The sequence below is a fragment of the Phocoena sinus genome, chromosome 9 (assembly GCF_008692025.1).
Source record: "Phocoena sinus isolate mPhoSin1 chromosome 9, mPhoSin1.pri, whole genome shotgun sequence".
Lineage (NCBI taxonomy): Eukaryota > Metazoa > Chordata > Mammalia > Artiodactyla > Phocoenidae > Phocoena > Phocoena sinus.
In genome coordinates, this window is record NC_045771.1 from 41,616,080 (window position 1) to 41,642,829 (window position 26,750).

Below are 26,750 nucleotides of genomic sequence, written 5' to 3' on the forward strand. Positions count from 1 at the left end.
GGGCTTCCCTGGTGGCGCAGTGGTTGAGAGTCCGCCTGCTGATGCAGGGGACACGGGTTTGTGCCCCAGTCCGGGAAGATCCCACATGCCGTGGAGTGGCTGGACCCATGAGCCATGGCCGCTGAGCCTGCGCGTCCAGAGCCTGTGCTCCGCAGCGGGAGAGGCCACAACAGTGAGAGGCCCGCGTACCACAAAAAAAAAAAAAAAAAAGTAGCAAAAACAGTGTTTGGAAGGTTGGCTGCAGGGCAGAATAAGGAGTTAGAAAGTGATCAAAGGTGATTCACAGTGTTAAATGGAAAATATACCCTGGAGCTTACCTTCACGTGGTCCAAGGTGTTTCCTGAGCAAATGGCATCACTTAGAGAAGTGATGCAGGGCCAGAGAGTGGGGAGAGAGGGTTTACAGTGTGCATTTCAATGACAATGGGAAATAGTCACTCTGACCAATGCTCTTCTTTGGGCTGATAACTAAAAATCCACCCTACAAATGCCAACTGTATAGCTGTAAGTATGGTACTTTACTAAAGTTCCAAATGTCACGAGAAATAAAGGTCTTTATGGTGTTATGAAATGCTTATACCTGAATGTGAATGAAGTCACTGACAGCTATTTCGTGGAGTGCAGGAGAGAGATTATCAGGACGCTGGGCACCAGTGGGGAAAAGTAAAAAATGCAGAGGCTGAGGGCAGAAATAGATCAAGGGGCAAGCCAGACTGGCAGCTACCCATGGTGCCACCCCATAATGGGCACCAAGACATCACTGGAATAGGAGGAAATGTTGTGCCAGTTAGCTCAGATTTCCACATGGAGTTTCTTGCTTTATTGGGAAGCTAATGGGTCCTGCTCTCACCAATTCCCCAAAATACAATTGGGCATTTGAAAAGCCATCCTCCCATAGGCCAACTGCTTGGTGCTGTTTCGGCCTCTCCATCAGTGATGGAACGTGGATAGGCTGACAGTCCTACAATGAGGACAAAGTCAACCTAAGCTCTGGCACCTGGTGAGTTTTGACCTGGTGCAGTCAACAAAGAATGAGGGTTCTGCTTTACTGTATGTGTCTTAACCCTCTAAGAGGCCTCCCAAAACATTGTCCGGTTCAGGAAAAAATAAAACGGAAGGAATACATCTACCAAAAAAATGAAAAACGTTTGCCATTGTGAAAGTCATAAAAAGGCTTTAAACATATTTTAATAAAACTTTACAACTACATTCATTCGTTCTCCCTTATCATTAGTGAACATGAATAATGCTATGGAAGAATTGTGAAATAAAAGACATTTCTGGGACTTCCCTGGGGGTCCAGTGGTTAAGACTCCATGCTTCTACTGCAGGGAGCACAGGTTCAATCCCTGATTGGGGTACTAAGATCCCACATGCCACATGGCGTGGGGAAAAGAAAGACATTTCCTTTTTTTTTTTTTTTTAAATTTCTATTTATTTATTTTTGTCTGCGTTGGGTCTCCATTGCTGCACGCGGGCTTTCTCTAGCTGCAGAGAGCAGCGGCTACTCTGTTGCAGTGCGCAGGCTTTTCATCCTGGTGGCTTCTGTTGTTGCGGAGCATGGGCTCTAGGCGCGCGGGCTTCAGTAGTTCGGCACACGGGCTTAGTTGCTCCACGGCATGTGGGATCTTCCCGGACCAGGGCTCGAACCCGTGTCCTCTGAATTGGCAGGCAGATTCTTAATCACTGCACCACCAGGGAAGCCCCAAAAAAGACATTTCTAAGAAAGTTAAAATATAATGCTACATTTATTCTAAATAACAAGCCCTTAATTCGAAAGAGATATACAATTTTTTAAAGAGAAAATTCATTTCTTCCCTTCAACCACCAACTAAATAAATGTTGAACAAACATGGGAAGTCCGTTGGTTTGGGGGAGTTCCATATTGCTACCCTACTTTGGGCACCACATGTCTATAACCAGCCCTGGCTCACCATATCTACCCCCCCGCCCCAATATAGGCATATATTTTCTTTTGGTTTCGCGTGAATGCATTTGATTCCTTTATTCAACAAGCATATATTGTATGTCGACTGCATGTCAAGTACTGTCCTAGGTACTCTAGAATATTATCACATTTTATCTTTATAGCAAACCTTTCAGGTTGTTTACAAATGAGAAAATTCATTTCAGAAGCTAACTTCCCAGACTCCCAGACACAATATTAATTTAGTGAGTTGATTTTTTTTCCTGAACACATTCCAAAAAGGATTTAAGGCTTTTCCATTAAAAATAAAATCCTATATCTAATGTATGGAGTTTCTGAGTAATGATGGTGCATTGGACAGATGTGTTTACCTTGGCTCTCTCGTGGAGGCCCACAAAAAGCCAGCAATGGAGTTCTGTTAAAGAGACTCATAATTTACACAAAGTCAGTGGGAGAGGAAACAGCAGCAACAGCATGTGGAAAGTGGTAAAAAGCATCTGGCTTGGTCAACTCAAGAGAGCCAAGAGCCAAACCAGAGGAGGGGAAGCCCAGAAACCACCAGCACTGCCTTGCAGAATTTCACAAAATCTCAGAAACAAGCAGCACCAGGTACCCTCTGAAATCGAGGGCAAAATCAGAGTCAAAAACAGGACGGTGGCTTGAAAAATCTGTTAAGAAACAGTAGTTCCCTTCCCCAACCTCAGCAAAATGGTGTACGTTTATTTTGAGAAAATGGTGTACGTTTATTTTGAGAAAATGGTGAGCCGGAGAGACTCTGCCCCAGAACACCAGGCAGAGTGAGGTTTGAGGTACCACACTGGTAACAGGAGGCTTTGGGAAGGCTGTCCGTTGAATCTGGAACTGCTCCCAGGCTCCTCCCTCACTGGCAGCCGGGTCCTCCACCAAGGACTGGGACATTCTTCTCTGGTCATAGAAAATAATCCCACATATACTGACACTGTAGACCCCATGATACTTAAGTGGAGTCTGCCACATACAGAGTTTGCAGTCAGCATTTAGTCCCTCATTCGTAAACATGGACAGAGAGCCACGGACTGAAATCGAACACTTGGGGAAAGCTTCTAACGTGAAAAAAGAAAGCCCCAAACTAATAAACAGAAGAAAGAAACTTAGAGGAAACAGAAAATATGGGGGGAGGGGCAGGGGGAGACTTAAAAGAAAATAATTTCACTAAGATCTTCAAAGGAAGAGAAGATATTTCCACAGGTCCCAAGAACAGAATGTTAAAAAAAAAAAAAAATTCAGGAAACAGGAGAGCTGCGATATACAGTGGAGGAGTGTCATAAACAGACTTCCAAAAATGTCCCGACAAGATCCCCACCCTCCAGTTATGCAAACACTAATCTTGGTACTACTGTGAAGGGACTTACATGTGCAATTAAGGTTACTGATCAGCCAATCTTAAAGAAGGGAAATGATCCTGGATTACCAAGTAAGTCCCAAAGGAATCACACGAGCCCTTAACTACAGAAGATGAATCCCAATGATTGAGATTTGAGATGTGAAAGGGCTGTGCAGTGTAGGGGCCTCAAGTAAGGACACTACCTGAGAAAGGCCTCTAGGTGCTCATGGGAAGCATGAGAAGGAATGTGGACAGACTCTAGGAGCAAAGATCAGCCCCTGGCTGACAGCCGGTAAGGAAAAGGGGCCTGACTCCAGTCCTACAACCACAAGGAATGGAATTCTGCCACCAACCTGAATGAGCTTGGAAGCAGATTCTTCCCAAACCTTCAGCTAAGAGCTCAACCAGCCAACAACTTGATTTCCACCTTGTGAGACACTAAGCAAAGACCCAAATGAGCCATGCTGTGCCCAGACTTCTGACTCCTAGAAACTAAGATCATAAATGGGTGTTGTTTCAAACCTCTAAGTTTATAGTAATTTATTATGGCATCAATAGGAAGCTAATACACTGAGACCCTACAAGAAACAGAAATTAATAATAGAGAGAAGGAAAACCAGAGTCATGAGATTCTATGAGAAGACTGACCCAGAAGGTCCAAAACCTAAATAAAATCATTAAAAAGGGGGCTTCCCTGGTGGTGCAGTGGTTGAGAGTCTGCCTGCCGATGCAGGGGACACGGGTTCCTGCCCCGGTCCGGGATGATCCCACATGCTGCGGAGCGGCTGGGCCCGTGAGCCATGGCCGCTGAGCCTGCGCGTCCGGAGCCTGTGCTCCGCAACGGGAGAGGCCTCAACAGTGAGAGGCCCGCGTACCGCAAAAAAAAAAAAAAAAAAAAAAAGGGAACACAGAGGATGCAAGAGAGGAGATTATTGAAGAAACAGAGAAAAATGCCCTTCAGTGGGGGGGGTGGGGGGGAGGGATAGATTTGGAGTCCGGGATTGACTTGTACACACTGCTATATTTAAAATAGGTAACCAACAAGGACCTACTGTATAGCACAGGGAACTCTGATCAATGCTCTGTAATAACATAAATGGGAAAAGAATTTGAAAAAGAATAGATGCATGTATATGTAGAACTGAATCACTTTTCTGTACACCTGAAACTAACACAACATTGTTAATCAACCATACTCCAGTGTAAAATAAAAATAAAAAGACAAGAAAAGAAAAATGACCTTCATTTGAAGGACGTGAGTTCTCACATTACAAAAGCCCAACACAGTGGATGGAAAAAGACCCCAGAAATGCCCATTATTTTCCTGAAATTTCAGAACACTCAGAACAGGAAGAAAACCCAACAAAGCTTCCAGAGAGAAAAAACAAGTCACATCAAAGGATCAAAATCAGAATGGCTTTGGACTTCACAGCTGAAATGCTGGAACCTAGAAACCAATGGACCAAAGTCCTCACAATCTAAGGAAAAACTATTTCTAGACTAGAATTCTAGAACTGGCCAAAATATCAGTGAAGTATGATGGTAGACTAATGACATTAGACCAGTTAGCTCTCATGAATGTACCTCCCAGCATCATTCTCAGATGCTTCAACAAAACCAGGACTTTAACCGTGGGAGAGGAAGAGACAGGATTCAGGAGCCATGGGGCCAGGGACGGGGGAGGCAGGAAGTGCTGGTCTTATAATAAACTTTGTAGAAATATCAGACCCTTAAGGTTTGATTAAAATAAAAATGGAAAAATAGGCATATTGTAAAAACAGAAGAATAAATAAATGAGGAAACGGATTGAAGAAAACAACCTGGGGTAAACTTAATATCTCAAACGCAAACTGTCTGGCCTCAATTAATTCCAAGAACTAGACCACAAATTTGGCTTCATTCTTCCAAGGTGCTGAGATACACAGTCAGTTACAAGATTTATAGTGTCCATAGGACAAACACACCACAGCTGTTCAACAGAAACGAAGCTTTTCCTAATACCTGAGACAAATTTTTCCCGTAGGTCCTCATAAAAAGGACACTGTATAATGTTGTAGTCGGTGTACCTGAAACTATCCCAAAGATGTATACAACAGTAAATTTTCCCATTGCTCTTTCTTATCATGTCCATCAAAATAGGCGGATGGCAAAAAACTGGAAACACAGTTTAGAGTAAGTGCCTGAGCTGAAAGCGCATGTTCCAAGGGTAACATTAAAAATGCTTGTCTTTCAATCAGTCCTCGATGAGCATTGCTTCTTACAACCTGGGATTTTATTTTTTCTTGCATCTCCATATTTACCCCAGGTTGGGATTTAGAAACATGAGGCAGATCAGACAAACTCAGGTAGGCAAAGGGTCTGAGATTTTTATCTTACTTGCAGGCTAACCATTTAGCCGGCCACAGTTTCATGTGTGCTGACAGAAGACAATCCTGGGTTAGGGACAAAGGACTGTATTACAGCAACAACAGTAATCAGAGTATCAGCATTTGTGCTGGTTCGCCAAACCTCAATTCCCATAGGACAATGCAACGAAGGCCAGATGACACCTGCACATACTCTGGGTGTGTTTAGGAAAACTGCGTCTTTTATAATGAGCAGTATGTCTGCCTTTTGCTCTCAAGAAAGACACTATCTCTAGCTTCCAAGGTTGTAAGCAAACCTGTTCTTTGCTCCAGAGGCTGAGACTTCATCTTCCAAAACCTTTCTACAACATCCGTGAAAAGATAGTCTAGAACAAATTTGCAAGATAAGTGCAAGTTGTGCAGAAACACAACAGAACCATGGAAAACTGCCTGCCAAGAGTGAGTGGGTAGGAGGAATGACAGAAGGCAGATTTCAAGAGGAAGTCTCAAGAGAAGGCTGTGGAGTCCCAAGAAAAAATGTATCCCAAGCCTCAACAAGATAACAAAGTTCAGATCGTAACAATAGTTGCCACTGGTACAAACAAATGGAACACCTTTCTGCTCCCAGGTGGCCCTACACCCTAGGGCCTGGCTCTCTTCCTCCAGCTGGCAACTGGAGGAAGGATGGAACAGAGAAGTGCAAAGGGCACAGACCAAGTGTCTCCAAAGGAAGTTTCCCAAAAGCTGCTACAAACTTTGCGCTACAAACTTTGTGCTTATATCTCGTTGGCCAGAACTCAGTCCCATGGTCACTATGACCTGCAGGGGAGGCTGTGAAATGTAGTCTTTATTCTGAGCAGCTACATGCCATGCTTTGAGCTCTATTACTACAGAAAGAGGGGATCACTACAGTCTCTGCCACACCTTTCAAGGCATTTTCCAAAACAAGGAGTTCCTTTGGGGTAGCAAGAGCTCCTTTGCTACCCCAAAGGAACTCTAGGCCACTGCTAAAATACATTTTTTAAACTTGGCACACTAGAATTCTGTGTAAAGACCCTTAGAGATCTCCTAGAGCTACCTGCTAATATTATAGGCAAGATACATGAGTGTTATTTATGCCAGACTATATGCAAATTAGCAATAGATTTTAATTGGTTTAATGCACATTCATTTGGCAAACATTTATTGAGCACCAACTGTGTACCACACACCATGTTCAGTGTGATCATCTCACTTAAGGAGCAATAACTTTCCATTGGGACTCACAGCTGTACACCCCAGGCCAAGCTTCATAAAGAATTTTCATATCACAATATCTTCAGAGTTTTGTTTTCATTTTACTAATCAGGAAGCCAGAGGCTCAGAGTAATGAAGTAGTTTGAAAAAAATTAAGCATAGAATTAGGTTGTAGAAAAGGAACGTATATCCCACGTCTTTCTTTTCTTCCCTAGCCTGGTGTTCTGTGCCAAGGTGTGTTCTTCCATTATGCTATTCCCTTCTCAACATACTAGCCAAAAAGCAGATAAATGATTTGATCAGTCTGTGTTTTTTCTTTGGTTTTTATTCTCAGAAGATTTCTTATATAAGATTTCCTGAATTTCTAAATGTTTTCGTTTGACTGGGACGATTAAAGCTATGGTAACTCTTTCTCATCAACTTTAATATTGGTTTTGATTTAGAATACATTGTTTGGGGCTTCATATTATTTTAAGATTACATTAAAAATTTCCACAACAATCTGTAACCAAAAGATGGGAAGATGCTCTCCCTACAATGCTTATTTCAAATGCACTGCAGGAAGCGGAGTCAAACAAACTGGACCTTGTTTATCAGTCCCAAGGGGCACATAACATTTCTAAGAACTGAGCAAAATAATAGGTAATACGGAGCATCTACAGTATTCCCATAAGAATAAATTTTCTATACCCTCTAAGTCTTCATCTTTCTGGCCTGGAGTCTCCCATTTCGTTAAACATCGTATACTACACCCAAACCTCTGAATTTTGGGAAGTACGTATTTTTTTAAATGACTTCACTCACGTAAAAATCTAACTTTTGGAAGAAAGCAGATTAAGTCCACTTTGCACTTTTATAGAAGTGAAAGTTGTTTTAACTTCTCAAGGAAGTCTTGAAAACAAGAAAAAGATGTTATATTGAGTAGAGGCAATTCTAAAATCATATCATTACTGTTATTTTCTCTGTGACAAAACTTCGATAAATGCCGTAAAGTGCTATTCATTGCCAAGGGGATTTCTAGACACTTGTAAATTCCCAGCAACCTCTAACTTCAGATGGCAAGAATAGAAATCTTGGTGTTGGGAAGACAGCTGGCCCAATCAGATTTATATCTGCCTCTGTCCAGACTTTCTTGGGCATCTAATTCCACAGTAAACAATCACTACCACTTCTCAGGAATTTACTCTTGGCCTTTTTACTGGTCTGAGGCCTTAATATTTATTGTCTTATTTAATGCTCCCAATAGATTATGTGGTAGGTACCGTGTGGCTGAAGGTACCATATTCAACCTGCGGCTGAAGAATACTCAGCTAGTAAAGGAACTGAGTGTAGATGCAGCCACATACAAATGAACGTTAATCTCCCTAACATATAAGCTTACAAATCAAATAATAAGGACAATTGAAATGTGGACAAATGACAAAAATATGGAATTCACAAATGAAGCAATACATGGGACCAATAAACACATGGAAAGATATTCAAAGTCAGTTGAATCTATCAAAATTGCCTAAGCAATTTTAAAAAACTCATCAGTTTTGGGGACACTTCTTGATAGGAATAATTAAAGAAAAAATGTATTCCATAATAGAAAGGATCATTTAAATTAACATAATTAAATTTCACAAGATGTGCTTGAGAACTCTGGAAATTACAGACTGTTAAAACTGCATCAGTGGGGGCTTCCCTGGTGGCACAGTGGTTGAGAGTCTGCCGGCCGATGCAGGGGACACGGGTTCGTGACCCGGTCTGGGAAGATCCCACATGCCGCGGAGCGGCTGGGCCCGTAAGCCATGGCCGCTGAGCCTGGGCGTCCGGAGCCTATGCTCCGCAATGGGAGAGGCCACAACAGTGAGAGGCCCGCGTACCGCAAAACAAAAAACAAAAAACTGCGTCAGTGGGACCAAGATGGAATAGATTCATTTCTCCCTATTCCTCCCTCTAAGTACAGCCAAAGCCCTGGGCATTATATATAAAACAAACACCAGAAGACCTGAAGGGTGGAAAGAAAAAGGTAGCCCATCTAGAGAACTTGAGACCCAAGGAACAACACGATGGTGAGTTCTCTGGTTTTTGTGTGATATATTCTGAACTGGATGTTAGAGAAGCTGGCAACCCAGAGAGGCAAATGGCAGCAAGAAAAGCTCTTTCTGGCTGAAGGACTAGAAAAGAGGCAGGCTAGCGAGACAGAAAACTTTTAGACAATAACCACCCTATCCCAGCCAAACACCACAGAAAAGAAACATGGCCCCACCACCATCCATGCAAAGGTCAACTGGGGACCCGGACTTCAACCCTTGAGCAGCTGTAACAAGACACACTGTGTCAGTAGGGTCCATGTCATTTTCTTGGTATGTAAAAACCTCCCAAACTAACAGAAAAGGGACAGTTCAAATAGCAGTTTTCCTGGACTCTCAAGGCAGAATAACAAATCCTTTTGCAAGTCAGGTGGCTCTCATATCTCTGCTTTCAACAAAAACAAAGGAGTTAGAAGTAGTGGCAGGGCCTGCTGGTGGTCCCTGCAAATGGGAGGGGGTCATACAGTCTTTTAGGGTTCAGACTCTTTTTAGGGTATAAACTGTTAGGGTTTAGGGATTACTACCATAGAGGCCTGTGCAGAGTCTCCTTCTCTGCTATAGCTGGTCACGCTCTGACTTCATATTTGAAACCGTTGTGCAATTTCCCACATTGCAGTTGCCCCAGCCTCTACAAGGCTCCCAGTAGCCAGCATATTTCATGAATAAGGAGCAAAACCTACCGATCGCTGTCCAGTCCTACATGATTGCATAGTTTGGGTGCCCCAATTCTACCATACTTGTTCACAAAGTTCCCACGAACGTGCTGACTGCTGGGATGGGGTCTAAACTGCACCTATCATCTGGGTCCTATCACCCTTCACCCTGCTCCACAAATTCCTCCTCCCCCATCTCTTATATTCCTTTTTACCACTGTCCTCGGGGCCTTCCTCACCTTTGGCTCTTCCCCATCAGAGCAGTAACAAATATCCTGCCTCAATATTTCCCCACCAAACTACTGTCCCATTGCGCCTTTCCCGTCTCAATCTAACAACCTGTAGTCTCTACTCAGTCTTCCACTCACTCAAAGTTTCATTCCGATTTTAAATGTTAAAGCGTTCATAAGTGCACGAACACGAGCAAAATGAAAATATTTTCATTGTAAACATATCAAATATTCTAGAAATAGAGTCAAAAGTCAAAGCATTTCTCCACCCAGTACTACTCCCAACCTTTCCATTACACTTTCCCATATAAAATTTGGTGTGGTTCCTTCCACACTTTCATCTAGGTATTTATACACAGGTCTGTTACGTATATAGTTTCATGTTGCACGGCATATCCCTCTTTCCCATGAGTTGTTCTGAAAAGTTATATATATATGGATCCCTTTTCTTCTTGAACATTGCATGATGTGTTGTAGAAAGGGTGTGCCATGATTTCCTATTAATGGGCTTGAGATTATTTCCAATTTTCTTTCCTGTTGATGGACTTTCAGGTTATCTCTATTTTTCCCCTTAAAAACAGTATCTTAATGATCAGCCTTCTATGTAACTTTGCTCACCTCAAAGTTCATCTGAGGAGAGTGGGGAAGAAGGAGTTAAAGTACCTGGCCTTTTGTTCTGAGGAAAGAAGGCAGGTGACACATAAACTCCTTGTAAATGTGCTGAAAACTTGACCTCCTGGCTAATAGACTAATGATATTTGCTAGGAGATCTCTTATCTATGGAATGCTCTTAGTAGGATATAGCTGGTAAAGAACTGTTTATGGTAAATAAAGTTAGAATTTATGGATTCGTGAGGCAAGACTCCTGAGAAAGTCACACAAGCTGTATAACTATATAGGGTACAAAATGGTAACGTTGCCTTACCTCCAGGCTCCCTGCTGTGTGAGATGTCCCACAAACGTCAAGTGAGATCTTATCTATTACTTGTCCAAAGTAGGAATGAAAGACCCAGGAGGTATGCAGGATTTTGTAGACTTCCTGCTTAGCCAGTGCCTTGATCACTTGTGTTCTTGACATTATGAGTAAAGCTCTATATGGATAAAACCTCTGATGCATGCAAGTCTGATGCGACAGTCTGATACTGTGTGTTAGCTCAGAGATTACTGGAAGTTACCAAGTTACCATCCAAGAAGGCTGTAGCAGTTTCTATTCTCACCAAGAGTATGGGTTTCTCAGCAACACTGACTAGTTCCAACAATTCAAGGGCCAATAACCCACTGCCATTTAAATTCGTATTTTTGTTTATTAATATCATTTTTTCATTTGTTGGTTCTTTGGATCTGCGTGTGTGTGTGTGTGTGTGTGTGTGGGTGTGCGCGCGCACACATTTTCTACTAGTATTATTTGCCCCTCTTTCTTAGGTTAAATTTTCTTATTCTTAGTAATTTGAGAAACATCATACTATAATGATGAAGTATGTAGATTCTAGGTTCAAATCCTGATTTGCCACTTGCTAACAGGCATGTTGCCTTAGAAAAGTTACCTAAGTTCTAGTTTCCTCATTGAATGCCCATACCATAAGGTCATGTGAAGATTATGAGATAATGCATGCAAAACACCAAGAATATAATCTGGTACATAGTAAATGCTTAAACGATGATAGCCAGCCAAAGGAGCTCTTTATATATTTTGTGCATTAATCCTTTGATTATTAAATGTGTTGTGAATATTTTCTCCTAGTCTGGGGCTTATGTTTTAACTTTGCTTAAACTTCGTTTAAATTTGTCAGGAAGGAAATTTTTTTTTTTTTTTGCGGTACGTGGGCCTCTCACTGTTGTGGCCTCTCCCGTTGCGGAGCACAGGCTCCGGACGCGCAGGCTCAGCGGCCATGGCTCACGGGCGCAGCCGCTCCGCGGCATGTGGGATCTTCCCGGACCGGGGCACGAACCCGTGTCCCCTGCATCGGCAGGCGGACTCTCAACCAATGCGCCACCAGGGAAGCCCAGGAAATTTTTTATGCAGTCAAATCTGTCATTCTTTTCCTCTGTGTAACCTGATTTTTCATCTGAACCATTTTATCGAATTGACCATTTCAAATTTCAGTTGTTTTCTTTAACCCACTTTTTGATTTTGTGGTCAAATCTTAAGAGCCTTTTTTGGTCTCGGCAGACATCACTCTTGTATTTCTTTCATGGAAGATAATCATCAGCCACTCCTTTTTCACTTTTCCCCTAAAGATCATGTTCTTTTTGCTCTTGCTTCTCTTTCCACCATCATACTCCCTGGATGATCTTATCGACTCTAATGGTTTCAACAATCCCCCTAGGCACATAACACTGAAATTTTCAGAGCAGTATTTCCCACGGTTTATGAGGTATTTCTTTCTTTTTTTTAAATTAATTTTTATTGGAGTATAGTTGCTTTACAATGTTGCATTAGTTTCTGCTGTACAGCAAAGTGAATCAGCTATACGTATACATATATCCCCTCTTTTTTGGATTTCCTTCCCATTTAGGTCACCACAGAGCACTGAGTAGAGTTCCCCCTGATATACAGTAGATTCTCATTAGCTATCTATATTATACATAGGAGTGTATATAGGTCAATCTCAATGTCCCAACTCATCCCACTCCCCCTTCCCCCCTTGGTATCCATACGTTTGTTCTCTACACCTGTGTCTCTATTTCTGCTTTGCAAATAAGTGCATCTGTATCATTTTTCTAGATTCCACATATAAGCAACATTATACGATATTTTTCTCTGACTTACTTCACTCTGTATGACAATCTCTAGGTCCATCCATGTCTCTGCAAATGGCATAATTTCATTCCTTTTTATGGCTAATATTCCATTGTATATATGTACCACATCTTCTTTATCCATTCCTGTTAATGGACATTTAGGCTGCTTCTGTGACCTGGCTATTGTAACTAGTGCTGCAATGAACATTTCGGTACATGACTCTTTTTGACTTATGGTTTTCTCAGGGTATATGCCCAGTAGTGGGATTGCTGGGTCATATGGTAGCTCTAGTTTTACTTTTTAAGGAACCTCCATACTGTTCTCCATAGTGGCTGTATCAATTTACATTCCCACCAACAGTGCAAGAGGGTTCCCTTTTATGAGGTATTTCTAATGTATGTTCCACCATCACCTTAAATTTCTTCTAAAACTGAACTTTATATACCCTCTATACATATACTAAGATATAATGTTTGCTAAGGAATACTGTTATGCCTTTTTCTTTCACTTACAACAACGAGTATGTGTGAAATATATTTAATGAACAAAAGAATAGAAATATGTTGCTGTAATATGCACAGAATGTCTCTAGCAGGACACGGCAAAATTGGCAAAAGTGGCTGTGACAAGAGGAAAAGACATACTTTTCACCTTCTTTGTGTCTTTTGAATTTTGTATAATGACATATAATGCCTATTCAAAAATAAACACAAGGGCTTCCCTGGTGATGCAGTGGTTAAGAATCCGCCTGCCAATTCACGGCACACGGGTTCGAGCCCCGGTCCAGGAAGATCCCACAAGCCCCGGGGCAACTAAGCCCGTGCGCCACAACTACTGAGCCTGCGCTCTAGAGCCCGCGAGCCACAACTACTGAGGCCCGCGCGCCACAACTACTGAAGCCCATGCGCCTAGAGCCCGTGCTCCGCAACAAGAGAAGCCACCACAACGAGAAGCCCATGCACCGCAACAAAGAGTAGCCCCCACTCACCGCAACTAGAGAAAACCTACGCACAGCAACGCAGCCACAAATAAATAAATTTATTTATTTATTAAAAAAGAAATTAAAAAAATAAAAACAAATCTACAAATAAAAGGGGCCCTGTCATCAATCCTACCAAACCTACACCCTGTTTTGGCTGGTGATGTTACTTATCTACTCAGTCTCTGCTGAGCACTTGGGAATCATCCTCCATCCCCTCGAATGTGCGTCTGAGTACCATATTCTATTGAAATGCCTCAGAAATGGACTCTTCATCCACCTCCTGATTCAACAGTGACTCTAAGAACACACAATGGGCTGAGCACTGGGCTAGAGGTAAAAAGATGAATGAAATACCCTCACCAAGTCAGTACAATCCCCTCAAGAAGCCTGCAGCCTACCATGCAGGGCAGCCACACGGCACATTTTAATAATATTTATTAAATAGCTGACTCCTTAAGCCATTTGCAAGTATTTATTTAGGTAGGAGATCATAAAATATATTTTTATAATACATGTAAGAAAAAACACATTTAAATGAATAAAAAATAAAATGACAGGTGACAGAATTTAGTGTTTATAAATGAGGCCATCAATAACTTTAACAATTCAAACAAAGTGACAGTGTATTTAAAGTTGAGACCATGCTTTACATTTACGATATTTTATAATTTAAAAAAAGGCATTAGGCTTTTAAAGGTAATACATGACTTAACAGTTTCTCAAGTGACTTTCATAATGGGTGTCTAGACACTGTCATACACTGATGTGAAAAAGAAAAAAGACAAGAACTTAGGCAAGCAAAGTATTAGTCATAGTAGCTTGGTAACGTTTACTTTTCTTATATAAAGATTCTTCAATTTACATTTGTTCTTGTTACAGGAACAGAAAGAACTAATTTGACAAGTATATCTGAGGAGTCTGTAAGCTATAGAGCAAAAATAGTTATTTTTAAAAGCCTGTATTCCATGAAAATGTGCACCACACAGCATTTATAGTAACTGAGTAAATGTAAACCATGTGATTATTAAGTCTTCTAAATAAAACATTGAACCCCCAAATCTCACACAATAATATCCCCTATGCCCACATCTCTTATTTGAAGGCAGCCTTAAGCTTCAGACTAATAAACATTTGCTATTTTGAAAAAGTTCTTACCTCCATTGCTAAAAATGTTTCTGCAAGGTGCCTTAGATTTTTTTTTCAGTACTCTAGTAACAAGATATATCATGATCAATGAATGACCACAACCTTTAGAAAAAAGTACTGAGGCTAGAGAAAGAATGACCAAATGTGAGGTTTCTGTCTCCAACCCTGGAAGACCTTTCTACTTTGAGACCCACAGCTCCAGGAAGACAACTCAAATTTCCTTACTTAAAAAAAAATATTTTAACATGAATAATTGAATAATTAGATTTCTAGGAAAATGAGGCTTTTAAATTAAAATTTGGCAAAAATCAACTATAATACATTTTTTCTTCCAATCATTTATGAATAACAGAAGATAAATCGGGTGAAGTTTTACATACAAAAGACATAAATACTGCATAATATGTAGTGAGTGAATATTGGCACATACCCTTTTGTATTTAAAGCATAAAATGCAACCAGCAAAACTGATGCTCTTAAGAAACATTTATGACCTAAGTCAGAAAACCTCTATATGACTTGGAAATGTCCCACAGTTTAAGGCTTTCCAATAGGTTTATAGCAAGCATCAGGTTGCCAGAGGCGAATATCAACAAGAACTTGATTGAGTTTTTGCATCCAGAGATCCCGCTCTTCCTTGGTATCTGCAGACAGCCAGTTCCTACATGAACAAACAAAAAGATCAGGATCCCTTCCCCCATTCCATATCTCCAAGTACGCTTGCTGGGGCGGAATGGGGGGGGGGCGGAGGCTAAATAGTAAAAGGAGTAACTCTTTACCACGTTTTAATGCAGCGGTCCCCAACCTTTTTGGCACCAGGGGCCGGTTTCATGGAAGACAATTTTTCCACGGCCGGCAGGGGGGTGGTTCAGGCGGTAACGCGAGCAATGGGGAGCGGCAGAGGGAGCTTCGCTCGGTCACCCGCCGCTCACCTCGTGCTGTGCGGTCTGGTTCCTAACAGGCCGCAGACCGGGGCTTGGGGACCCCTGTTTTAATGGATGCTAAATCAAGAGACCCATAGTAAAGTGCTTCTCCAATTACAACAACAGAGAATCATCTGGCAGGTTGGTTAGCTGAACCATAACTCACACTGATTACATTTGGGAAATGATGGAGTTTCACACCAAAGGCAGTAACTAATCGTGTACAGTTGGTCTGACTGGGCAGTTTGGTGGTGCAGGACAGCCACTGAGCATGGGTCACTTCCTAGAAGAGCAAGGGCACCACTGGCCTGAATATGGGAGCCCCCCCAGATCCCTCAGACTCAGGGTCCCCAAGAGCTGGAATCACAGACTCATGAACCTTCACCTGGCCTTATAGATACCATTTTGTACTGTCTCCCATTATTCTTGTCCCACTGTATTAGTAGAGCACAGTATTTACAGTAAATGATCTGAAGATCCTAAGACTTTGTCTGTCCTAATCTCTTTGTTCATACCAGGAATCTCTTCTTTGTATCCATATTTAGCTACAAGTTGAATATCCAGTTGATGTGGCAGGCGAGGGTGGGGGGAAAGGGGAATTCCCTAATTCACAAGCCAGACCATTCTTCTAGAGGACAGCCGGGTGTTAGAAGTATGTTGTATTGTACTCACTCTCCATCTTTATAATTTCTCCCCATTGGTACTAGAAATGGTATAAGTGTGAATAAGCAGTGAGTTGATCATCTATTAGCCAATGGAGAGAACACAATACTTACAGTAATGATAGTGACCATTCGTTGAGCTCATTCCATGTGCGTGACACCATGCTAAGTGTGTCTACTCATTAACCCCTACTGTCATTCTGTGGAGTTTATTCTTCTCCTCTGACACAGGAGATTTCAGAGGGCTAGCAAAGTTAAGTAACTTGCCACGGTCACATGTGGTGAGTCACTGAGTCAGGATTTAAACATAGATCTGTTGACTTCAAAGTTCAACTGTACAATACTGTCTCCCCATGTGATGAAACATTTCTAGTTCAAATGTATAATCTATATTTCAAAGTAGGCAATATTTATCAGATGATAAATATTTTGTATTGAAGGAGGGGAAAGATAGCAAGGTTGGTTAGTAGAAATAAAAACGATATACATTAAATTTAGATAAAAGGCATAGGTCAAAAAGGCCCTGGGGAGAAACAGATAAATAATACAAAGGAGAATGCAGAACTGTAAAATGTATATACTCTGCAATATATATGATCAAAAAGTGAAATAAGTTTTAAGAAGCCACCAAGCAAAGCTAAAAACTCAGCCAAGACTGAGCTGAGCATGGGCCTCTCTCAAATGCTTGGATAAAGTGTCCACTCAAATTACAATAATGTTATAATAAGAAAAACTGCATGCAAGTGAACTACAGAGTAATTAGAGCAATATGTGATATAACTATTTCTACCGCAGGAGAAGGTCGAGATCTGGGAGGGTTTATGTAACAAGTAAAAGATAAGATTATATGAAAAATGTGAGTACTGTTTAAAAAGGGCCATTGTGGTCAGGAAGTACTTGGGGACTGAATTTTGGTTGGTTCCCTCACTGACTGTGGCCACGAACAGGGTAGCTACTAAAGGAAGTGACTATAAATCCAATTTGCCTCTCCTGTCCTGTCTGATGTCACTGCTGCACAGAAGGCGCCCGAAGGAAAGGAGTGGATGAGCTCAACTAAATTAATCTGAAAGTAATCTAGACATCAAGAATTTCCAAAGAACGCGTCCCCTCTTTCTCTGTTTTAAAACCAACTGGCGGTATCTGGGCAACTTTGTCCTATTTTAATAGAGTGTCTCTTGGCTGAACTTTCTGATATTTCCACATCAGAAACTCATGGAGCCAGTTCTACCCATCTCCCTGTCTGCAATATCCAGCAACAGTCTGATTAACAGAGATTCTGTCAAATTCTAACTTTTGTCCCTAATCATAATTTTGTACATTGAAGTTGGTCTGCAAGCTTCTCTTGGGCATCCAAGCAAAAGAACCTTAGACTCTTAGCAATAAGCTTTTGCATCTTATACTTAAGATTAGGGTTAACGAAAAGTGACAGTCCCAGTAGTTTATTCTGTTAATCTCCAACCAGAAATTTGCAGAGTAAATTGTTTTGTAAGTCAGCAGGTTAATCGAGGGTATCTGGGGAATAGACAGGAAGGGATGTGTCAAATCACTTTAAAAAATACTTGACTTCTCAATTACACATGAAATCTTCAAACTCAGCCCAAAGAATACTAGGTAACTGTCCTGAAAATGGCTATACTCTGAGTATACTAGAAAACATGATAAACTAAGATATAACTTGAATGCTGTATTTTTCTTAACTATATTGATTTAATTATTAGCTTACTCTCTTACTGATGTGTGTGTGTTTTGTTTCCTCATTAAGACTGTACCCTCTTCAAAGACAAGGATCATCTCTGATATTTCTTACAGTGGTAAGAACATAGTGGGCAATCACTTAGTTGATAGAAATATTTATAGCCCAATACATACTTGGTGACACAGAGTGTGTCCCTGCATTGGCTGACCAGAGTCTCTCGGTCATCTTCTCTTTGTGGTCGGACGGTAATTAATTCAAAAGTGTTGCGTCTTGCACAAAATTCTCTGTTGGCTGGTTCTATCTGCCGACTGGTACAATTGGCCAAATTTAATCTTCCTATGGGATTCTTTAAAAACAAATTTTTAAAAAACATGATTAGTAGGAAATAAACAAGACCATTTAAGTCAGTAAGCATTAAGCAGTATTCCAGTTGATACAAATTTAAAATTAAAAAGGCATTAATTTAAAAGTTAAAGTTTAATTACACTGAGTTTAGAGAAACATATTTAACATTTATTATTGTTTTTTGCTGGTCATAAAAATAGAAACCAAAGATGTCAACTGGAGCTCTTAGTCAACTTAAAAAACAAACTTTTTGTTATGGAAAACTTCAAACAGACACAAAATAAAAAGAACAGCATAATGAACTTCCATGTACCCATTAATCAATCAGCTCTCACAATTAGAAACACACATTCAACCACCTTTTGTCTATAGCCCACTTAATTCCTCCCTTTCTGTAAACAGAAACCTAGACATCAGAATTCATTTGTAAATATTTTTTATGTATCTCTAAAAGACCAGGCTAATCTATTGCTTTGGATTGTTGGAAGCCATGTTATTCCTATGGTATGACAGTCAAAGATAAAAACTCTTAAGACTAAATGGTCCTGAAAAATTAGAAAAGGGACAAGTATGGGCACAAGTGATTTTTAAAAAGCCAGTAAAAGCATTAACTCTATTAGTAATTAGAATGAAATATACCATTTTTAAACATTAGATTGGCCAAGTCTGGAAAGAATGGTAATAACCTATGTTGGTTGGTTGGGGTGGTGATAGAAACTCTCATACACTGCTGGTGAAAGCATAAATGGTCTACTACTGGTAGACAATTTGATAAGAGCAATCAAAAAACATTCAAAATGGGCATACCCTAATCCTACAACTTCACCTAAAAGAAATTTATACTAAGCAAATACATAGGTGCACAAAGATGTTTATATGGGTATAGTCACTATTTTTTCATAATAGTGAAAAGATTGAAACAAATTAAATGACAGTAATTGGGGACTATTTAAACAAATAATAATATTATGTCTCCAGCAAGTATGGCAGACTAAATAGTCTAAAAGTCCTCCCATAATTCCCCAAATGCCAAACAACTGAACTCACAAGAAGGTGAAAGAAACCTTCAAAGGCCAAAATCAATGAGGAAGAGAGAGTGCAGAATGGTAAGCTAGCCTGAAATCTGGCTTCCTTGGGGTACTGACCAATGAATGTTAGGAACTGGCAACCTTGACTCACACAGGTTAAATGATATAATATGAAGTGTGATATTTGCTTTAAAATACCTCAGCAAACCAACAAAAACAAAAAAGTGTGTGTGCTGTGGAGAGAGAAATGAAACATGAAAGTTAATAATTGTTGAAGTTAGGAGTTCAATATACTATTTCTCTCTGTTTTGTGAACATTTGAACATTTTCAATTATAAAAAGTTAAATATACAGGTACACATATTTCCGTGTGTGTGTGTGTAAAATGAAGGACCAAGAATAAATAATACATTGTTGAATAAAAACACAAGTTAGGAGACTTACCTTACCAGACATTAAGATTTATTTTAAAGCTATGGTAATTGAGACTGAGAGATACATACCAAAGGAAACAGAATAGAAAGCCTAAATATAGACCTACATATATAATGATATCTTGATACATGTCAGAAACAGCATGTGGATCAGTGGGGAAAGAATGGACCATCCGATGGGGCTGGCACAGTTGGGTTTCCAGATTGGGGGAAAAAAATCAATTCCAGGTAAATTAAATATGAAATATAAATCTTTATAACTTTCAGAAGTTATAAGGAGGTATAGGAGAATATCTTTATGACTATAGAGATGATTTTCTTAACTAAGACTCAAAAAAGCAAACAATAAAGTAATAAACTGACAGATTTATCATAGCATTAAAAATTTCTGTTTATGAAAAGATAAATTAAAACATATGCCAAGCAAAAGATGGGAAATAAATGGCCAAAACACATAAGAAAAGATGCTTACTCTTAATGTTCAATCAAGGAAAACCAAAATAAAAACACAGTGAAATAACCTTTCACACCTATCACACTGACAAGAGTTTAAAAGGCTGACATATCAAGTGTTGGTGGGATGTGGAACACTGAGAACTCTCATATACTCCTGGTGGGAACAGAACATTGTACAACCAATTTCAAGAATAACTGGACAAAATCTAGCTAAATTGAAGATGTGCGAAACCCTACAAACCAGCAATTCTGCTACTAGATACAAACTCAAGAAAGAGCTCTGATCCATGTAGCTAAGTTATAGCAGAGCTGTTTATAATAGCAACAATTTAGAAATAATCTAAGTGCCCATAAATAGGAGAAGTGGATAAATTAATTGTGATACATTCTTACAATGGAATACTTTAGTACAGAGAAAGATGGCTAGAGCTCTACAAACTAGAGCTACACACACCAGCCTAATGTCACAAATCATGTTGACTTAAAACATGCAAGTTGCAGAATAGTATATACAGTATGATCTATTTGTATAATGCTTCAAAATATGCAACTGCAATAATATACTGCTTATATATAATATGTAATAAAAATTTAAAGAAATACATAGGAACAAAATAATTTCAGGATCGGGGTTATCTCTATGAGGGAGAGAAAATTACTTGAGGAGCTTTAACTGGACTGATAACACAGAGGTTGATGGAAATTACTTTTTTTTTTTTTTGGTCTATTTGAAGGTTCAAAATATTTCACAATAAACTTTAAAATAAAATTTTATATAGCTACAATGTAATACATATAGCTATCTAATGCAATATCACAGATGTATTTTTATTGATGTGGAAAGATATCAGGATATTATCAAGTAAAAATTAAGTTACAAAAAACATGATACTTTCTGTTTAAAAAAGATTCATAAATGGATATATAACTATTATTACATATACATTTTAAAATTTAGAAGGATACACAGCAAAATGTGAACAGTAGTTTTCTCTGTTATAGATGATTTTACTTTATATTTCTGCTTATTTCTATTTTCCAGTTTTTGGATAATAAATTACCACACTTGGGCAATAACATTAAATTCTTTAAAAACAAGATGTAATGTATCCATAAAATTCTATTATCAAATTTCAGAAACAAAACCAAAACCACTATATTCCTATGGTGGTTTTTCCTTTCTGTTTTATCTCAGAGTTAGGTAAATCAACTGTTAATAAAATACAAAAGTGAATTGAAAATATTTCTGACTAAAAGTATCAATTAAAAAATATTATGAAACATTCCAAAAAAAAAGAAAAATATATTCCTTAAGGTATTTCAAGAGTGGTCAAATCACAGGGAATGGATAAGATATAAAATTTTTACACAAATACACGCACACACACACACTCACTAGTCTTTCAACAAGAACATTTTTAATGGCTTAGTAAATATTTTTAACAGGGCATTTGGGTGGTTGATGGGGGCCACGGGGAACACTTGCACGAAATATTCCCTGAAAGTCAGTTAGGGCTTTCACCACTGACCCTCAATATTAATATTACCTTTCGTTTCTCATCATCTGGATAAGTCCAATAAGAGATACAGTTTCCAGAAAGAACACACCATCTTCGATGCCACGCACCAAAACCACTAACATCTTCAAATATGGTCTGGAAAAGTCAATGAAATACTGACTTTAGAAACTTGAGGATCAATTAAATGTTTTCTATACATTAAACCTCAGTATGTTGACATATTTCATACTGCAAAATCTACTTGCATGATTTTTTTTCTTTTCTCTCTTTTATAAAGTACTTAAGTTTATTTTTATTCTACTCTGTATCAAGGCCAGGAATCTTGTTATTTCAATCTCAAGCACAGTTAGTACAAATGACTCACCAGCTCCCATTTGTGTTTACGTTCACCTTTTACATCATAAAGGTAATAGAAAAGAAAAAATTTGATGGATAAAAATAATACAAGTTATCATTACCCCCTACTATAATCAGGGAAAAATAACGAGAGGATAGCTTTTTCATTTTTATAGCTGTGGAAACTGAAGGCCAAGGAAAGTAGATGACAACACACGGTCACAAAGCAGAACTGGAACCTTCTAGCTAAACCAGAACGTACTTTTCTTGCTGCTCATCAGTCTTGGCAGAGTTAGACTAGTACCATTTTAGAATCACTTAGCAAGTTTCTCTGGTTGGTAGTCTCCTTCCTTCCAGCTGTCCCTGGCACATCAGGAAGGAAAACTGAACCAAGCAACTGAACCACTTCAATTACTACCTCTATTTTTTATAGAGGTTAGAAGCAATTAAAAGGCATTGCTTAGATAGCGGACAGAAGTTATTTGGGGGAGTCCTGAGTAATTTTTTTTTACCACATTTCTGTAAGTGTGGATGTGATAAGAATGGCCTCTAGGATTCAAGATAGAGTAAACCTGAAAAGATCTAACTCTAAAGTAGTTAAGAGCCCTGCTCAAACATTAAGTAGGTCAGACATTTTAGGCAAATGAATGTCATAAGAGTAGATCAGGGGCGAAAGGTATCTAGAGTAAAATATGGAAATATTTACATTAAAGGAAAAAGGTCAGTAAGTAAACACTGCTTTCAAGTCAGAAATTTATAGACACTTTTCCAAGAATATCTAGTGCCACCTGCTGGATTTACATGTGAAAAAAGCTACGAAGTATGATTTACAGTCACCTTGGCTGCTTGCACTTTCTGTACGATCTAGCTCTTCTTTCTGTGCCCTTTGTCAGCAACTGCAAATTGACTTGTGATATCTTTTGTATAGCTCAAATTCTTGCTTCACAAAGAAAATCAAAGCTATTAGATTTTCTCTACTCTGGTACCACACCCACAATCTTCTGTGTATTCTACACATATACTTTCCTCCTCTGATAATGGAAAAAGTATAATTCTGTACAAGATCATGAACCGTGGCTTGGGTCTTATTTGTTCTCACTCTCATGACCTTGTTCCATGTGTTATTCCTTAAAGTGCAGGTTCCCCATTGCCTCTATCTTTGCCCTCTTTGGCCCTATTAGAAGCTACCCATTTGAATTGAAAGATGCTCAAATCTCTCCAATCTTGTTGTTTTTTTTTTTTTTTTGCGGTACGCGGGCCTCTCGCTGTTGTGGCCTCTCCCGTTGCGGAGCACAGGCTCCAGACGCACAGGCTCAGCGGCCATGGCTCACGGGCCCAGCAGCTCCACAGCATGTGGGATCTTCCCAGACCAGGGCACGAACCCATGTCCCCTGCATCGGCAGGCGGACTCTCAACCACTGCGCCACCAGGGAAGCCCAAATCTCTCCAATCTTAATAAAATGTCAACAAAATCCTTCTTTCAGGTATCACACTCTCTTTACCCCTCTGCAGCCAAACCTTGTTTCAGAGTTGTTGCACTCCCATTCTTCACCCTCCACTCTCTTTATAACCATTTGCAATCTAGCTCCTGCTCTCAACAAGACTAGAATGACCACTTCATTAATAAGTCCAACAGTGTCTAATAGATCCTTATCTAGTTTGACCACTCCCTCTTGCAGACTCTCTTCCCCTGGCAACCATGATACTAAGTTCTCCATTGCCCTCCCTGTAGTCTCCCTTGAGAGCTTCTCTTCCTAGGTCTGTGGCTTAAATGTTAGTGTTCTCCTGACTATTCAACGCCACCTGAGCTTCCATTACTATCTCTCTGCTGCAGATTTCCAAACCTTCACCTCATCTAAAATGTCCATCTTGAGCTCCAAACTCAAACTCTGAAAACGTGTCTGTATGCATCTAAAATTCAAGTTATTTAAAACTTAACTCTTAAAACTTCCTACCTTGGGTGGGGACTGACTGACAAGGGGCATGAGGGAACTTTCTGGGGTAATATTGTCTATCTTAACAGAAATTTGGGTTACATAGATGTATGCCTGTGTCAGAACTCAGGGGATGTACACTGAAGATTCATGGGAACATACTAATGTCCACAATATACTTTGAAATTCTTCCCCCCAAAATATGATATTTTCAGGACTGGCTAGAAGGATAGCTAGGTAGTAGATACATGATACAGCAAGGACAGTAAAAAATGTTAAAGGCAAAATCTAGATGCTGGCTATATGGGCGTTCATTGTAAAATTCTATCAACATTGCTGTATGCTTGCAATTTACCACAATAAAATTTGGGGGAAAAATGGTTTCCACCCCCACCATGGACACTTGCTCCCCGCCCCCAGGGCCCCTTATCTCAGTATAATCACTGCCACCCAACAAGCTGTGCAAGGCAGGGATCTGGGTGACATCCTTACTTCTGCTTCTCCACCCCTACAGCCAAACCCCTAGGGTCTGCACTTCCTCCTTCATCTATCCATGGTGGGTCCTTCTCTCCACCCTGACTGCCAGCCCCCATCCCTTCTCTCATGCAGTAACTCAGTTTCTTCACTAATCTTCTTCAGTTCTGCCACTCCCCAGTCCACTTCCACACTTTCCTAAACCCCCAAATTTGATGTTAATCCTCTGCTTAAACTCCTACTAGAGTACCCAACCGACTTCAGGATAAAGTCGGAAGCCTTTAAAAGGCCCTCTAACACTTGGCTCCATTTCCCCTAACCCCACCTTCCTCCCCAACCACTCCTCTCACTACCCCTTCTCCACACACACACTCAGAATCTAAGCTCTAGCTACCTTGAAATACCTGCCACTATCTAAATGTGTCATCTTTTTTCTCTGGTGGGGGTGAGAGAGGGAAGGGCCCTCCAGGCCATAGTAATGCTTTTCCCTTCATCTGGAGCACATCTCCCTCTTCTCTCCCTCTGGCTACCTTGTTCAGCTAGCAGTGTACAAGCTATTTCCAATACCTTTCTTTAAGCCTTCCCACTCATACCTAAGACCTGGTGTCCCACCAATTTACACCCATGCACTCTACGCTTTCTCCCATTATAGTACTGTATTGCACTTAACTGTTCACTTGTATTTCTTCCTATTACACTAAAAGTTCCTGAGTGTAGGGATTACTTTCTGTGGCCTATGATATTCTAACACCAGCACAGTGATTAGCATATAGTGGACATGCAACAAATCTGAACCAATTTATCACTTAGTCACACAGACTTTCATTCCTATTGGAAACCAAGTCTATGCTTCACAAATTGCAAAACAGAAAATATAGATCCAGTGATGTTACTTACTAGAAAACCTCTTTCTTCAACACTTGAATTCACTTGACACTTTATTTTTAAGTAAATATGACCTTCCAAAGGAGATAGAAAGGGTACCTGTGAAGAAAGAGAGTAAATTATTTGTAAAACAGCTTTTCTTGATAAAACATGTATAAATCATGAATAGAGAATATGATATCTTGAAAACACAGTATTTTCTAAAGCTGGAATATAAAATAGGTGGCCCAAAGGCCACTGGTTCCTTAGCAACAAGTGCTTGAATAACAACAATACATTGAATAAATTCATTCAATGTAGAGCCTGCTTACGGCAGAACCCTAAGTCCCAGGTAACGTGATAAAGAAAACACGGATTTAAGAAGAGAATACATGTGTTTATCCATTCCCTATCAACAGAATATACTCGATAGAAGGTGGGATAAACCAACTGGCATATTAATACAATATAATATTATTCAGCAACAAAGAATAGTGAACCGCAGAATGGAAACGTTGATCCTCAAATTCATATGGAATTGCAAGAGGCCCCAAATAACCAAAACAATCTTGAAAAAGAAAAACAAAGTTGAAAGAATCATACTTCCCAATTTCAAACCAATCCAAAGCTACAGTAATCAGAACAGTGTGGTACTGGCATAAGGATAGACATATAGATCACAGGAATAGAATTGAGAGTCCAGAAATAAACCCATACATATATGCCAGATTGATTTTCAACAAGGGTACCAAAACCATTCAATGAGGAAAGAGCAATATTTTCAACAAATGGTGCTGGGGAAACTGGACAGCCACATGCAAAAGAGTAAAGTTGGATCCCTTCCTCATACCACATACAAAAATTAACTCAAAATGGATCAATGACCTAAATGTGAGAGCTAAAACCATACAACTCTTAGAAGAAAAACAGAGGAGTAAATCTTCAATGATCATGAATTTGGCAATACCTTCTCAAATACAATACCAAACCATGAGCAACAAAAGAAAAAACAGATAAATTAAACTTCATCAAAATGAAAAACTTTTCAGTATGGGGAGGTTCCTCAAAAAATTAAAAATAGAATTACCATATAATCAATCAACCCCACTTCTGGGAATTTATCCAAAAGAATCAAAATCAGGCTCTTAAAGGGATATTTGCACTCCCACGTTCATTGTAGCATTCTTCATAACAGCCAAGAGGTGGAAACAATCTAAATGCCCATCAGCAGCTGAACAGACAAAGAAAATGTGGTATAGCCTCCTTTCTCCCCACTTCTGTATATGAAACTACTCTAGGCCATCCAGACCCTGTTCTTCTCAGAGCCCAAAGTTTGCCTTTTAGGCCTTGAGACTCTTAGTGTATATTTTCTTATG

General features: G+C 39.7%; 1 protein-coding gene across 12 annotated transcripts in view; it reads right to left on the reverse strand.

Annotated features, from left to right (window-relative positions):
- Nucleotides 1-14,013: 14,013 nt before the first annotated feature.
- ANLN (anillin actin binding protein) overlaps nt 14,014-26,750 on the reverse strand; it is a 63,163-nt gene continuing 50,426 nt past the window's right edge. For all 12 annotated transcript variants that reach the window (XR_004351340.1, XM_032642240.1, XM_032642235.1 and 9 more), the window contains 4 exons: nt 25,408-25,494; nt 21,794-21,901; nt 18,157-18,329; nt 14,014-15,363 (listed from right to left, as the gene is read on the reverse strand). Coding sequence is in view for 11 of the 12 variants with exons in the window: in XM_032642240.1 (XP_032498131.1) it covers nt 15,240-15,363; nt 18,157-18,329; nt 21,794-21,901; nt 25,408-25,494 (492 nt within the window). In the remaining variant the exon portion in view is untranslated. The remainder of the gene's footprint in view (nt 15,364-18,156; nt 18,330-21,793; nt 21,902-25,407; nt 25,495-26,750) is intronic.